A 13,580-nucleotide genomic window follows, 5' to 3' on the forward strand; every position below is an offset into this window, starting at 1 on the left:
CAGCCGCCGGCAGGGCCCAGCACGTGCTTTAACTCCTGCTTGGAGCAGATGAGCGCATCCATGCAGGGCTCCCTTTCCCCGCTCGTTTCAGAAATCCACTTAAAATGTTCAATGCGGACCCTCTCTCCATTACACAACTCTAGTTTTAGGGCATCAAGTTTTATTAGAGGATTATTTACTTCCAGAAAACTATGTTGGAAAGAGAAACCAAATTATTGATTCTTGCAGGCTTCAAAATAATAAAAGTACTGAGTTTCCCCCCTCCCCTTTACATTGAGGTTGAGTCCTACAGAGCTTTAAATAGCCAAGCCTGAATACAAGTAATAAAGGCTTCCACAAAGTAACAGCACAGATCATATGGCCAAGTAAAATTTGTACTTAGCCCCCAGAAAAGAGCAGCTATTGCTGACACCACTACGATACACGCCTCTGGATCCAAGCAGCCATGGATGGACCAGTAATTGTGCCCCTGAAGAAAATTGTACTTGGCTGGTGAAATGGATGGTTATTGTAACACAAAAAATAGGCGTGGTTGATCTAAATCCACCTAATCCCAGAACCCATCTCAGATGAGGCCCTGTAGCAGCACTTCCCAAGGAAGACACTGTACAAAAAGAATGGCTCTTTCTGCTGGAGAAGGTTCAGGAGATCTCCGAGGAGCCACCAGGAGAGCTTGAACATCTCCTGAGCAGAGGGCACTGCCTCACCCAGCAGAGAACTGGCAGCCTCCCACCACTCAGCCAGAACCACACGTCCTGAGAAGGGACAAGAACAAAAGACCCCCCCCACAAGGAAAGGCCAAATACAAAAGACCTACAATCTTATTCAAGACAGACTAAGGAGGACTCGTTTGTTATCTTTATTTTCCAATAGTACATTTAAACAACTTCTCAGGACTAGCCTCCTCAGCCAGTTTGGCCATGCAGAGAACATTTCCTAGGTTATACAGAGCGCCTATGACAACACGTACAACGGGTCGCGGTTGTGCTGGAGGAGAGAGAAGGGCAGTTGTGTGGGAGGAGGCAGCTGGAGTTCCCCAAAAGCTCGTGGTGCAGTGGCAGCACTAGGTGTGTTAGTGGAGGTCGCTGACCGGGCTCCTCAGCAGCACAGGAGCAGTGGTTGTACAACAGCTTCCAACCCTTCCTTCTCAGAGACATTTTAATAGCTAATAACTGAGCTAGAGACCCCTCCTGTGGCTAGGAAGTGGCGTTGCACATCTACTGCTACCTTCAGAACTGCATTTTAGGTCCTGGCTAATTAAAACACATAAGAATAAGAGTTAAGGTATCAAAGCATGCACTCGGTGGCTCGTGAGCACATCTTGTGGCCACGCACGGCAGGAAGAACCAGCCACGGGACCTCTGAGAGTTGAGTTTGGAGGAGCACAGCATGGAGTGTTCTTACATTTCATGGAAAGTCCTTCCCTGCAATAAATAGACATAAACCCAGAAAGCTCAAGAGTTCTCAAGGCGTCTCAGCTGACCACAGCCCGTGCAATTAGTTCCAAAACTTGAAGAAGCTACTTCATTAAAAATCTGACTTAATTTCAACAGATGCCAGACCGTGTGTGTTTATCAAACTATTACTTAAAAGCCCTTCCCTGAAGCACTTTTGGTGAATGCTTTATCTGCTGATTATACAGGTGGGACCCCACTTTGAATTCTCAACAACAGTTGGGGTTTAACAGCACAACTACCCACGTCAGAGAAGGAGCCTCGCTAGGTCTCTAGCTTTAAAAGCATTTGCCCTCTTAAAAATCAGATTAAGAAAAAACAGGGTAATGTATCATCTGAAACTATTACATTGCTATTTCTACCATCCTTTTGATGTAAGCATGGATTAATTTTATCTATATTAGGCAACAAAAAAGAAGAGGAAAATGTAGCTGCTGTTTGCCAGCTGCATATTAGTTTGCCTCTAATTCCAGACAGAAACCCATCCTGCAGTGCTCCAAAAGTGAATCCACACTCACTAACAGGATCTAGAGGTATAAAAGCCACAGCCCAGCAGACAGTTCTGGTTCTTCTCCAACCCCATCAAAGCACCCTGCACACATTCTCCCCTGGAAAGTGAGCCCTTGGCAACGTGAAGCCATCCATCCACATTTCTGTGTGGGTGGCAGGTTGGGGTTAGTCACTGGCAGTCCTTTCTCTGACTCCTGCTCACAGTTGTAAGTGCTGTGATAACTCAGCTTTGTGCCTGAGCCCACAGCATTACTCATCTACTAGTTCAACACTTCCACGGGAGGGAAATTGCATAAGCATTGGAATCACTGTAATCACTGTGGGATTAACTAGGAAAAAAAAAACTTCAAAAATCATAAATATCTTTAATTACAAAAACTGGTAAGGCAAGTTATGGAAAAAAAAAACAAACAAGATTTTGCTTTAAGATCAGGTGTAACAGTTGCCTTCAAACATGGAAGTCTCTACAATAGGAAGCACAAGTGCTCGGTGGTGAGCTACTAACACTACAGACCTAGGCTGTGTTCAACACTAAACTGCTATTTTTACTTTTAAAACCACCATCCACCACCTAGACAACCACCTGGGGACACCTCTCTCCTACTAGGATGCTGGCACAGAGGCTCTGCTAGAATTAAGACACCAATTTTAAGTGAAAACCCCGACAGCTGTCTCAACACTGGAAGCACAAATGGAGTGTTTTCAACTGTAGGTGACCTCAATACATACAAGCTTCATAGGGCAAGAGGCAGAAACCCTCAGCTCCCACTTAGGCTCCTGAAAAAAGAAAGCTGGCAGGTTATAGCAGCAGCAGCAGCAAGCAGCTCCTCGTCTACTGTTTATGTAGGAAGCACTGGATGCTGAGCTCCTCACATTCTGACTTGATGACAGGTTTATTTATGCCTGACAGCAGGAGATTTGCACTGACATGAAGTGTTGCAAAGGTGTCTGAACAGGGAGAATCTTCAGATACAGGAGAACTACAGAAAATGAAAGAGCCCATTGATTTAAGGGGTGAAGCACTTAAAAGATTCCAACGACAACAACAAAGTTTTTATGTTTAAAATAATGAATTAAAAACCAGATTGCATTCCAGCATATCTTCAAATAAACCCCTGCATCTCAAGAGCTGTATAGAATTCTGTGTTCCACGCAGAATTATTCTGTTTGGAAACAAAGATCTACAGCACAGCCTTCACTTAAATGGACTTCCACCACAGAAACATATTAGCCTGCTGAATACCTTCATGCCAATCATATAGGAACAAAGATTTAAAACTTCTTTCAATGTGAACAATGTCATACCCAGCATCCTCTAGAACACCAAGATCTCCCAGTTATCTTTCTGTTTAGGTCTAAAATTTCATCTAAGAGCAAATGATATCAGGAGGTATTTTGTACCAGAAACTGCAAATCATAAATAGCTGTCACGTCTGGATTTCCTACAGCTACACAAGTCCTCACAGCCTCCCAAGGAGTCGTTAAAAAGCTCCTCCTTTTGGGAAGAGCACAGCTCTTAGTTCATTTAACAGACAGCAGCCAGCAACACCAGGGATATGCAAATCATGATGTAGAGAATTTACTTAAAACTCCACCCCTCTCCTCCCTCCACACACAGGATAAATCTGCACTTTGAGCCAACTTTAAATACAGAATAAAGAACCAGTAATTATTTTTGTAAGTGAACCAACACTAGTTTGTATTCTTCCCTGAATAACACTTTGTTTTTTTGCAGAAGAGGAAAAAAGGACTGCTACAGAAACACAGCAACATTCAAACCCTTTAAAACAAAAGGTAGATTATTTAATGCATTAACGATGTTAATCTGAAGATAAATAAATCCACAACAGACTTTTAAGTTTCTTTTGAGATTTCCTTTTTCTTTGCAGAGAATATTTCTGATATTATACAGTACTGAGAGGGTGTTCTTTTATTTTCTTAATGTCCAGGTGAAAAGCAAAGCTCAGTTCTCTCTGCTCTCTTCGTGGAACTCCTCCATGCCCTATTCCAGGCGTGATTCTCTCGTAAGCTTTTACTTGAAAGCGGAGTGGTGAGCAACATTAATTTCAAGAATAACTGGATGGTTTGGTCCCTGAGTCATCTTCTTGAGAGCCCATACTCTGGAAGGGAGAGAGTTATTTGTTTTCAAAACCAGGTCTGAAGGTTTACCTTTGAGACAGACAGTGCTTTGAAGTTAACAGGTAGGAAAATAAAACGCAGATGAAGTAACGTGCACTTCCTCTTTGTTTTAAAGCATGATGTTTATGCATGTATTATTATTATTAATAATAAGCAGTTATTAACACTGTAAATACCAACACTCGGCGCCACACACACTGCACTGAATCTCTCACAAGACATTAAATCAATTACCTTCTGCACAAACTGAGGGTTCACAGTGATCTCTTGATCCATGGCTTTCAGTCGTTCGTCAAGCTCTATACATTTCAGCATCTTAAAAACAGACATTAAGTTGATTACTTTACCCAGCTGGTACATGATCTTCAAGATGTTTCAGGTCTGTGCTATCTAGAACCAGCAACTTTTGCCATCACAAAATGTCAGAATCTTCTCATCCCTTACCTTGTAAACAAACCATCATCAGATCATTTTTTACTCCCCTGTTTTGATCCATGTCTTCCTAATAAACCTTTTTTAAGGCCACTGATAGACAGACTCATGAGGGTCAATGACCTGAACCTCCAGGCAGGTTACTGACAGCCAGTGGAAGTGATCCCTGGATTCCAAAACTCTAAAAACAATCTTTCTAATCCATTTGATTCAAGGGACTTCACATCCCCAACGTCAGGCAGGCAGTCTACTGAAACACCTCAGGCTCCACAGAAGAGACAACAGGGAACACCCTGACAGTAAGCCACCATTTCCCAGTACTGGTATTTAAAGGTTTTAGATTGATGGTCAAAAAATAACTCCTAGTCCTCAACCTTGATGTGTAAGTTACCTACACTGGCTTCTCCCAGCAGCTCTCTGACTACAGACTCAGATTCTTCAGTAGGAATTCCAAAAGCAGTTCATATCTCAAAGATTTACCTCCTGATCAATGTTATGAAGCATTGCTGGATTGTTGTATTTTTCAGGATTATCATGGAAACAGACCATACCATCTTTCTGATTAATACTTGCAAAGATTTCACCATCTTCTATCTGAAATGAGAGGTTTAATGTAAGGTATCACTTAAAATGGAATTTCAGTTAACCACAACAGACTCCTTGTGCAATCATCTTTAACTGGTTTACTTTTTATTTCCTAACAGCTTCCCAAAGACAAATGATCCACACCTTGTCTGAGGTGGAGTGTATCTTTTAAGATTTTTAGAGAACAGTCTGAACATCACAGCTGACTGACAGCATTTCCTTCACCCTGAAGAACTGTCCTTTAGCTGTTCAGCACATGCACTGCTCATCCCAACACGTGGGTCAGTTTTTAAATTAGAATGGTTCAAGCCAAGCCCCAAGTCTTACCATGTGGAGGACGTATTTTTCTGCTTCTTGGGGCCCCGACAACTGCACTCTGCTTGCCATGTCTTGTAATGACAATGTTAAAAATGTCTGAAATTTAGAAAGTGTCAGTCTGTTAAAACTTGACATGAAGAACTTCCCCTACCAATCCTCCAGGGACTGTCCAGTCTTGAAGTCTGATGAGGATAAACAAGTGGAGCACAATTATGTGTAAAGGCATCGTGTAAGTGCAGTCAGTGGAGTCAGGTTTTCCTCCACATTGATTCATGATACATGTGCAGGCCAAGCTATGGAGTCATTACTCCATTCCTGCAATTCCTTTTTACCCCAGGCAGTCCTGACCACATCCCACCTCTTCCATCACCTTTTTGCACAGATCAGGTGATCATCCATCCCTTGAATTTCCTTCAGGAGTTGTGTGGATTGCATTCCTTCTGAAGTTAGCTCTACTAAAACAAACACCATTTGAGCTTCCCCCCAATAAAAAAAAAAAAAAAAAACCACACCAAAAAAAAAGCTTTCCCTGACCATCTTTAAGGGTTAATCTCATCTCTCAGCTGAAGGAGCACATCATTCCACTGCTTTGGGTTTTATTTTTACTTCAGACACTTCCAAAATCTGTCCTGTTCACCCAATTTTCTCTAATGAAGTAGCCTGTGAAGTTCAGTTTTCCTTCTTGTCGAATAGAGATGAAGGTCACTGGGAAGCAGCACTCACAACTTTTATTGTTATGGATGAAAATGTCATGTGCAAACCCCTTTGACAGATGGGACATATTGAACCACCTTCTGCCTAAGTAGTCAACTGAATTGGCTTTCTGCATTGAGCATTTTAGCCTCATTTGTTTCAGAGACACAAACCTCAGGTTTAGTCACTTCTCCATGACATTACTACAATATAATTTTGCTGTGAACTGAACGCATTTCAGAAATACACTCTAGAGAAAAACTACTCACAATTCCTCAACAAAACAACCCCCCCTGCATCTTACCTTGGTTAGCCTCTGAATGTTCTTTTTGTAGAGAGATGACAAGCACTGCTTCACCAGCCCCATGTTGTTATCCCTCGTGAACGTCTCGCTGTGCTTGTTCACCAGATTTCGAAGCTCCGACGGTTTATTGGTGGAATAAACTTGTGCTAATTCATGGTAAGCATTGCTAAGGGGCTGCAATTAGAAAAATGAGAGCCCTTCTTCAGGGATAGTGTTCAGCCAGCCTCACAAAATCTGTTCTGCTTCAGCATTAGAAGCCACACAGGCATAAGAGTAAATGTAAGGAGCTGAAGCATCTCTCCCAAGAAACACGTGATGCCTGCACGTGACTTTGCAGCACTGATAGATCCTCACATGCCAAGTCTGTATCACTGATCTATCAGATTTAGTGATCACCATGCTAGGACCTCTGTGTGACAGTTCTAGGTATGGCAGTGCAAGGAAAAGATCCATCAGCTGACCAGCACATGAAATAAGCTGAATTCAAGGTATGTGGCATACTGACCAGTCATTGCCCATCCTTTGTATTTGTTCTACTCTCACACTGTCAGCCCTGACCACAACACGTCACAGTGTGGACACCAGAACCAGAGGGTGAAGACTAGCTCCCCTACATGACTTTAAAATGGCAATGACCAGTCACTGCCCATCCTTTGTATTTGTTCTGCTCTCTAAGACACTGTCAGCCCTGACCACAACACCTCACAGTGTGGACACCAGAACCAGAGGGTGAAGACTAGCTCCCCTACATGACTTTAAAATGGCAATTGTTTGAACTTGCTTACTAGTATCTGAAGTTAGAAGATTTTTGCAACTCTCAAATTTTGGTCACGAATCAACAAAGTCAGCTTTAAATAAGAACTAATTCATTCTGAAAAGTCTGTTATTTCCCCAGGATCAGAACTCTCTCAACAAGCAGTTTACCACCCAATGGGAATGTTTGCATACTCCAAACCTGCAGCTTTTTCTGAAACTTTTATTCTTTATAAAGCTGAAGCTTTGCAATAAACTATTTAGTATTTTGTACTTCAGCTAGGTGAGGTTATGGGTTGAATGTTTCTACAAGGACACTACACATTGAAACCCAAGTGAAAGCAGAGTCTTGCTTGAGTTCTAACATAAAATGTATCCAGGGATGTGTAGTATCAGTGAAGGGAATTTTGGTAAATACTATTCAACCCCAAAGTTTTCCCAGAGTTAAAAACCTGTATCACCAATATGAACACTACAGTTTGTGTGTAACAGAGACAGAAGTTGCCAGACAATCTTTAGCTACTGTACACTAGAAAGGCAGCAAGAGGTTGTACTCTGGCACATGGTGCATTATTTCCCATGATTTGCAATGTTAAACAGTCCCCTCAAAGGAGGGTAGTACAAAATTATAGAGCAACAAATCTGAATTTGTATATTATTTGGCTGTGTTTGTAAGACTTACCTTAATGAATCTACCAACTATCTGGGAAGTGTATTTTGGTAGCTGCTGAACTTTGCCAAGCAGTATCAAAGAAACTAGAATATACTTTTTATATGATTCCAACATAATATGACTGACTGCCATGGCTGGAGTAGTTATTGCCTAAGCAAAAGAAAGAAATGGAAGAGAAATTTAGTATATTTACTGGAAGATCCTGGTAGCTACTGCACTAACAAAAATCTCAGTTTAAACCTGCATACAGAAAGGACACAATGACATATGAAAGTCACCTCTGAGCATTCAAGCTTAACGAACTTCTGTCAAAATTAATTATCCCAAAATGTCCTAAAGAAGTAAATTCTATACAAGCTACTCAACACATACCATGTCACAGTGATGCCTACCTTACAGAAGCCCTGCTGAGATCAAAACAAACCATCTTGCCTTGGTTTACCTCTAAAGTTGTACTAGAAATGACCTGTAGCTGCTTGCTGCCAGGAATGATTATACAATACCTGTAGAACCTGGATTTACCCAGATCCTTAAAGAGATATTATAAAGCTATTAATCATCAGGGCTCATATTTCAGTATGCTGAAAGAGGGCTCCAGAACAGGGAAAAGGGATTTTGGTTTCCTCTGATAGCACTAGTGACTCAGGAGCTGACCCTTGTTTACAGCAAAGAATAATGCTGCACATCTGACAGCATTTCCCTCTCATACATTCAAAGTCTTTCCAGTTCTGCATTTTTCTCTCCTTACAGAGAAAGTAAAAGCAGCAAATATTGCAACAGCCCTGAAGAAGTGTAACTAACTCCCCTTGTAAAATTCAGAAAGGTCTCTGCAAAACCTCAGGACTATTTTTTCTTTAAGAATCCATTCTGAACGCCAGCCTGTGAACTGTTCCTGTGCCAGCAGTAATAAGCAGGCATCTGAGAAATATTTATAGGGAGATAAATTTAACATCAACCTTTGAGTTGCATAGTTTCACGGTGCAATAGCTACTTGGCTGTAAGAGACCTTCTTAAAGGAAAACACCCCAAAAGCCAGTTTGCCTGTTATTTCACTTTATACACCAAAAAGCACCATTCAGGCTGTGCCTTTCATGAAGGGCTAAGAGCAAACAGGAACCCAAATTGTGTTTTGATGCATTACAATGATACACACACGTTACAAACCATAACCTCCATGAATGATGAGCAGCAGCATGGCTCTGTTAGTAGAATTATATCCTTAAGGTTAAGAATTAAAGTAATTGGAGGCTGCTTGCACTTTAGGTTAGGTTCCTGGCTTTTCTTGCTATCCTTGGTGGCAATTCAAAGACAACACGTCCTCTCCTTACACATGCTACTTCTGCCTCTCATTTGATCACACTTTAGACTTACCATTTTATTTCAAGTTACCTGTTCATAGAAGTAGAGTGCTCTTTCAAAGTTCTTTAGCCCAGTGTATATCATCCCACCATAGTAGTAGTAACATAAAAAGTGCTTCGCATCATATGCCCCATTCTCTTTACAAATATCCATCATGTCCACATCTAGATACGGGAGGGCAGGTTTAAAGCATTTTGCTAACAAACAGAGCTACAAGAAAATAAATTGAGTTTTCATAAATTAGCCATTTCCGTTCAAATCTCCATGAGGAAGAAGTTGAAACTAAATTCATGTAGTGCTGTGCAATAAATCCCACTCCTCCAAGGCTGGAAAATCGTTGCATGTTAGTACTGCTGCAACACAGATAATTGACTGTATTGGGAAAAAACTTATCACCAATTGTGAGCTCTTATAAATTATCTGAATCCTAAAGAAATCAGACTGACAAAGTCACTTGCAGCTCCAGACATTGCAGACAACCATACTGGCAGCACTAAATATTGCACTAAACATTCCTGTCTAACCCTAAATCCCAGGAGCCAAGAACAAGACAGAAGTGCAAAATCCCAGCCAAAGGCACCAAGAGAAACAAGCCTTTTGTCAAACCTGAGCAAACAGTACTTGGTTATGACACTTCTACTGCCCAAAAGAAGCTGCACGTGACTTTCAGCCCAGAGAGAAAGGACATTCAGAAGTCATCAACACAACCAAAGATCTGGGGACATGCACTGAACACTTAAAATTATTAGAAGGGGATTTTATTTCAGTATCTATTATTACTAGGATATGGGAACACACATTTCCCCAAAGAACTAGAGGTATCTGATGAGCTTTTATTCCCAGAAAAAGCTCTGCTGCTCCCCTTACCTGGCAGAGATCTGCATGTATTGAGGTCAGCTGGTTTGTGTTCATCTGCATCTTGTCTATGGCTTGTCTGAGAATGCTAATTCCTCGCAGGGGCTGTCAGAAATTACATCTCTTTCAGATAATTTCTCATAGATGGCAGCACATTGGATCTTATGTTGACACTTACAAATGAAAAATAACACTAATTGACAGGTTCCATTAAGTAATAGTTAACTTGAGGTTCCCTTTTTGTAGGATAATGCAGTCTCTCAGAAAATAAAATTAACCTTGGCTACACAACTTCTCCTGATAAACTAAATGTAATCATCAACACTGCTCCATAAAGCCAACCTCATCAGGAACACAGTGATTTGTGTGGATGAGAAAGCCCTTTTTGACTCCACGACACCACCTAAACTCTCACTGAATAACAAAGCTCTCACTTTACTCCACTTTGACCAGACCCTACTTCTATTTCAGGCTGGATTTTACTCAAGTGGCTTGAGAAAGTCAGTATCTTAGCAACAAAAACATTGGTCAACTATTTCTTAAGCAAGTTTCCTTTAGATTTTAAGGCATTTGATTAAGAACATTATATAACACTGGTGAGAATAACACTGAAACTAGTACCACTGACTCACCAGTGCTAATCATCTTTGCAGCTCTCTCCTACTCAGGCACACATCATCTGAAGAACATTTCTGGTACTACAGATTTGCTACTTTGTGTGCAAAGGCACGTTTTTAGGCAACTCTCCCTCCTTCCAGTTTATCTTCCTTACATCTGCCTTAGATCTTAAAACCTTGGGTGAGGTTCCTTACCTCCCAGTACACTTAACAAGTAAGGAGCTGCAGAGAAATACTTAATGTCAAGTCAGTGGCAAATCTTTATGAAGTAAGAGACTGGTAACAGCCCCTTTATGAGCCTGGGTATGTAGGCAGCTTATCTGTACTAGATGATACTTGCTCACCTGTTTTCTCTCCACAAGGGCGTTTGTTAACTGGTGGCACAGGCCAGCAACTAAATATGGTAAAAAACAGAAAAAAAAACAACACAGTGAAAAATCAGCAATACCACACTATCCAGAAATATATCAAGTTCACAAATAAGCTCAACTTACAAGTGTCTGTTGCATATCTAATGTGTTCCCCATTACAAGTGCTGATAAAAAGCTGCACTTGTGAGAATAATGTTTCGAAGTCAGGGATGCTGGGCATAGAAAACTTCACAAACCTAGAAAAAAACAACAACAACAAAAAGGTTTAGCACTTAACATCTGGAGATTAATAGGAAAAGCTTTGTCTTTATTGCTTAGTCTCTGTAGATGCTCACATGGGCTTGCAAACAAACCCAGAGTGTTCATAATGGATGGCATAGGAAAATGGGGAAATGGGCTTTCCATGCACACCCCCATTGTGAACCCAAGTGTGCAAACTACAACCTAGGACAAACTGTGGTGACCAAAGATCATTTTATCTGGTACAACAGCCACAGTTGTAACAGAAACACTGGCTGATGATGATGAATGGCAATGCACAACCACACAACTTCCCTGGATACTTTTGCATAGCCTACAGCCACCTCCTGCTTAAATGAGCTCAAGATTTCACAGAATGTTGGGCTGGAAGGGACCTCTGGAAATCATCCTGTCCACGCCCTCTGCTCCAGCAGGTCACCCAGGGTCACATCCAGCTGGGTTTGGAATCTCTCCAGAGCAGGAGACTCCACAGCCTCTCTGGGCAGCCTGCTCCACCCTCAGGCACCCTCAGAGCAAAGAATTTTCTCCTCCTGTTCCAACAGAACCTCCTGGGTTCCAGTTGGTGCCTGTTGCCCCTTGTCCTGTCACTGGGCACCACTGACAAGAGTCTGGCCCCATCCTCTTGATCCTTGCCTTTTAGCTATCAATCAGATCCCAAACTCAACTTCTCAACTGTTAAATCATTAGCTGTGTACCTCTTGTCCTTCCTTCCCCAGGTCACACCCTGCCACCCCTTCACTGTCTCATTAGAGTCTTATTCTACCAGCACAGTTTGCCAAGCCACAGTTTCAGCCAGAACTTTACCAGATACTCCATCTCTTCAAATAAGGCCTTTTACATATTCTTGCTTATGAACAGTCACCTCCCTTCCTCCACAGGGTTTAGTGACTATTTTCACATAGCCCATGACATGATTCTGCTAATGCAGCACCAGCACCCTGCTTTGGGTAAACTCCACTCTGCATTTTCAGGACATGCCACTGAGTTGCAATATTAAGTGCATTACTCTGTGTATTACAATAATTTTGTTTCTGAAGGGTAGCAGAACAAGTACCAGAATTCTGGCATTTCCTTAAAACATAACACCTTAAAAATGGAACCTGTAGACACTTTACAGGGCAGTTAGGTATAGCTAGAAACAACAGTTTAAGCTCCAGGGCCAAGTATCTTTGCCTTACTTCAGCATCACCAAGGCAATCTGAGTGCTATCTGAACCTACCAAGGGCAGCAGGAGCCTCAGTGCTGTCTAGAGACAAATACCCCAGAACAATGATAAGAACCCATATTTCACTGGAAAAAAAGAGGTGTGGCCTCATGCTCCCAGTCCAGCACACTAATGCCCTGTCAGTCACATTTTCAAAGTTAGTTTTACACATTTTTGCTGAACATGTAAGGAAAAATAAAAGATATAAACATGACACAGCCTTAAGGAAAAGAGACACCATCACCATTTGGCAATAACTATGTTTACAAGCTCCAGAGTTTTTTTTTCCTTTTGAAAACACAAATTTGCCTTGGTATTTTTATTAATCAAATGTGCCTCAAAGGGAACGAAGCCTCATTCTAAGAAATGCAGATTGAAAACATTCATGTCCAAAAAAACCCCACATTTGGTCAACAGTTTGCCATGTGGACTGAGTTTTTAGTAACTGAGATGTTTCATGAGAAGAAAGCAACACTTACAGGACTGCAAGAACACCCAAGGAGTGTTCCTGCACATCCAGGGCCCCGAGCACTGTATCCAGGTGGGACAGGTTTTTTGCTAGCAGCTCTCCACTTTTATTGATCAGTTCACAAAGCTGGGTCATTTGCCCTGAAAGAGAAAACATCATTGTCAAACCCATTAGAAAACACTCCCATATTCATTTTGTTACACCCTGCTCCCCTGTATACCCTGAGGAAAAATCCTCTGTGGCCCAGAGAATTTACTCTTCTTTAATTAGTTAGTTTTCAACAAGTGAGGTACTGAGTATGGTTTTTTTATAAGGTGGCTGCTCATCTTCTGGCCTTTGGGATGGGAGAGGAGGCCCTCAGGACACAAACACAGCATCTGGCCCATCCCCTTAGAGAGGGTCTCCTACCAACACCCAGCTCCACCTAAGCCAAGACTACAAAACTTTGACCAATGGATTGTGATGGAAAATTTTGCCTCATGGATAAATTTAGCTATACTTGTGACTTCTAGGTGTTATAAGGGGAAAAAACCCAAACCAAACCAGTACCAAGAATAGTTTTCTCTGCTTTCTAAACCAATCC

General features: G+C 41.6%; 1 protein-coding gene across 1 annotated transcript; it reads right to left on the reverse strand.

Annotated features, from left to right (window-relative positions):
- Window positions 1–3,736: 3,736 nt before the first annotated feature.
- On the reverse strand, window positions 3,737–13,133 carry COPS3 (COP9 signalosome subunit 3). The gene is made up of 11 exons (XM_008943038.1): window positions 13,008–13,133; window positions 11,187–11,299; window positions 11,037–11,086; window positions 10,088–10,180; window positions 9,251–9,430; window positions 7,871–8,011; window positions 6,436–6,609; window positions 5,448–5,534; window positions 5,016–5,129; window positions 4,338–4,418; window positions 3,737–4,084 (listed from the first exon to the last, which is right to left on the reverse strand). The coding sequence occupies exons 1-11, from the start codon at window positions 13,130–13,132 to the stop codon at window positions 4,031–4,033; spliced, it is 1,212 nt and encodes a 403-aa protein (XP_008941286.1). The 5' UTR covers window position 13,133; the 3' UTR covers window positions 3,737–4,030.
- Window positions 13,134–13,580: the final 447 nt, after the last annotated feature.

Source organism: Merops nubicus, unplaced genomic scaffold (genome assembly GCF_000691845.1).
Source record: "Merops nubicus isolate BGI_N331 unplaced genomic scaffold, ASM69184v1 scaffold16796, whole genome shotgun sequence".
NCBI classification, from domain to species: Eukaryota; Metazoa; Chordata; class Aves; order Coraciiformes; family Meropidae; genus Merops; species Merops nubicus.

Excerpts from the sequence above, each read along its gene's own strand:
- COPS3 (XM_008943038.1), bottom strand. The coding sequence starts at position 13,132 with ATGACCCAGCTTTGTGAACTGATCAATAAAAGTGGAGAGCTGCTAGCA. Across the intron at positions 11,300-13,007 it reads TTGGGTGTTCTTGCAGTCCT|GTTTGTGAAGTTTTCTATGC; the intron begins GTAAGTGTTGCT and ends GTTTTTTTCTAG. Across the intron at positions 4,085-4,337 it reads ACCCTCAGTTTGTGCAGAAG|AGTATGGGCTCTCAAGAAGA; the intron begins GTAATTGATTTA and ends TCTCCCTTCCAG.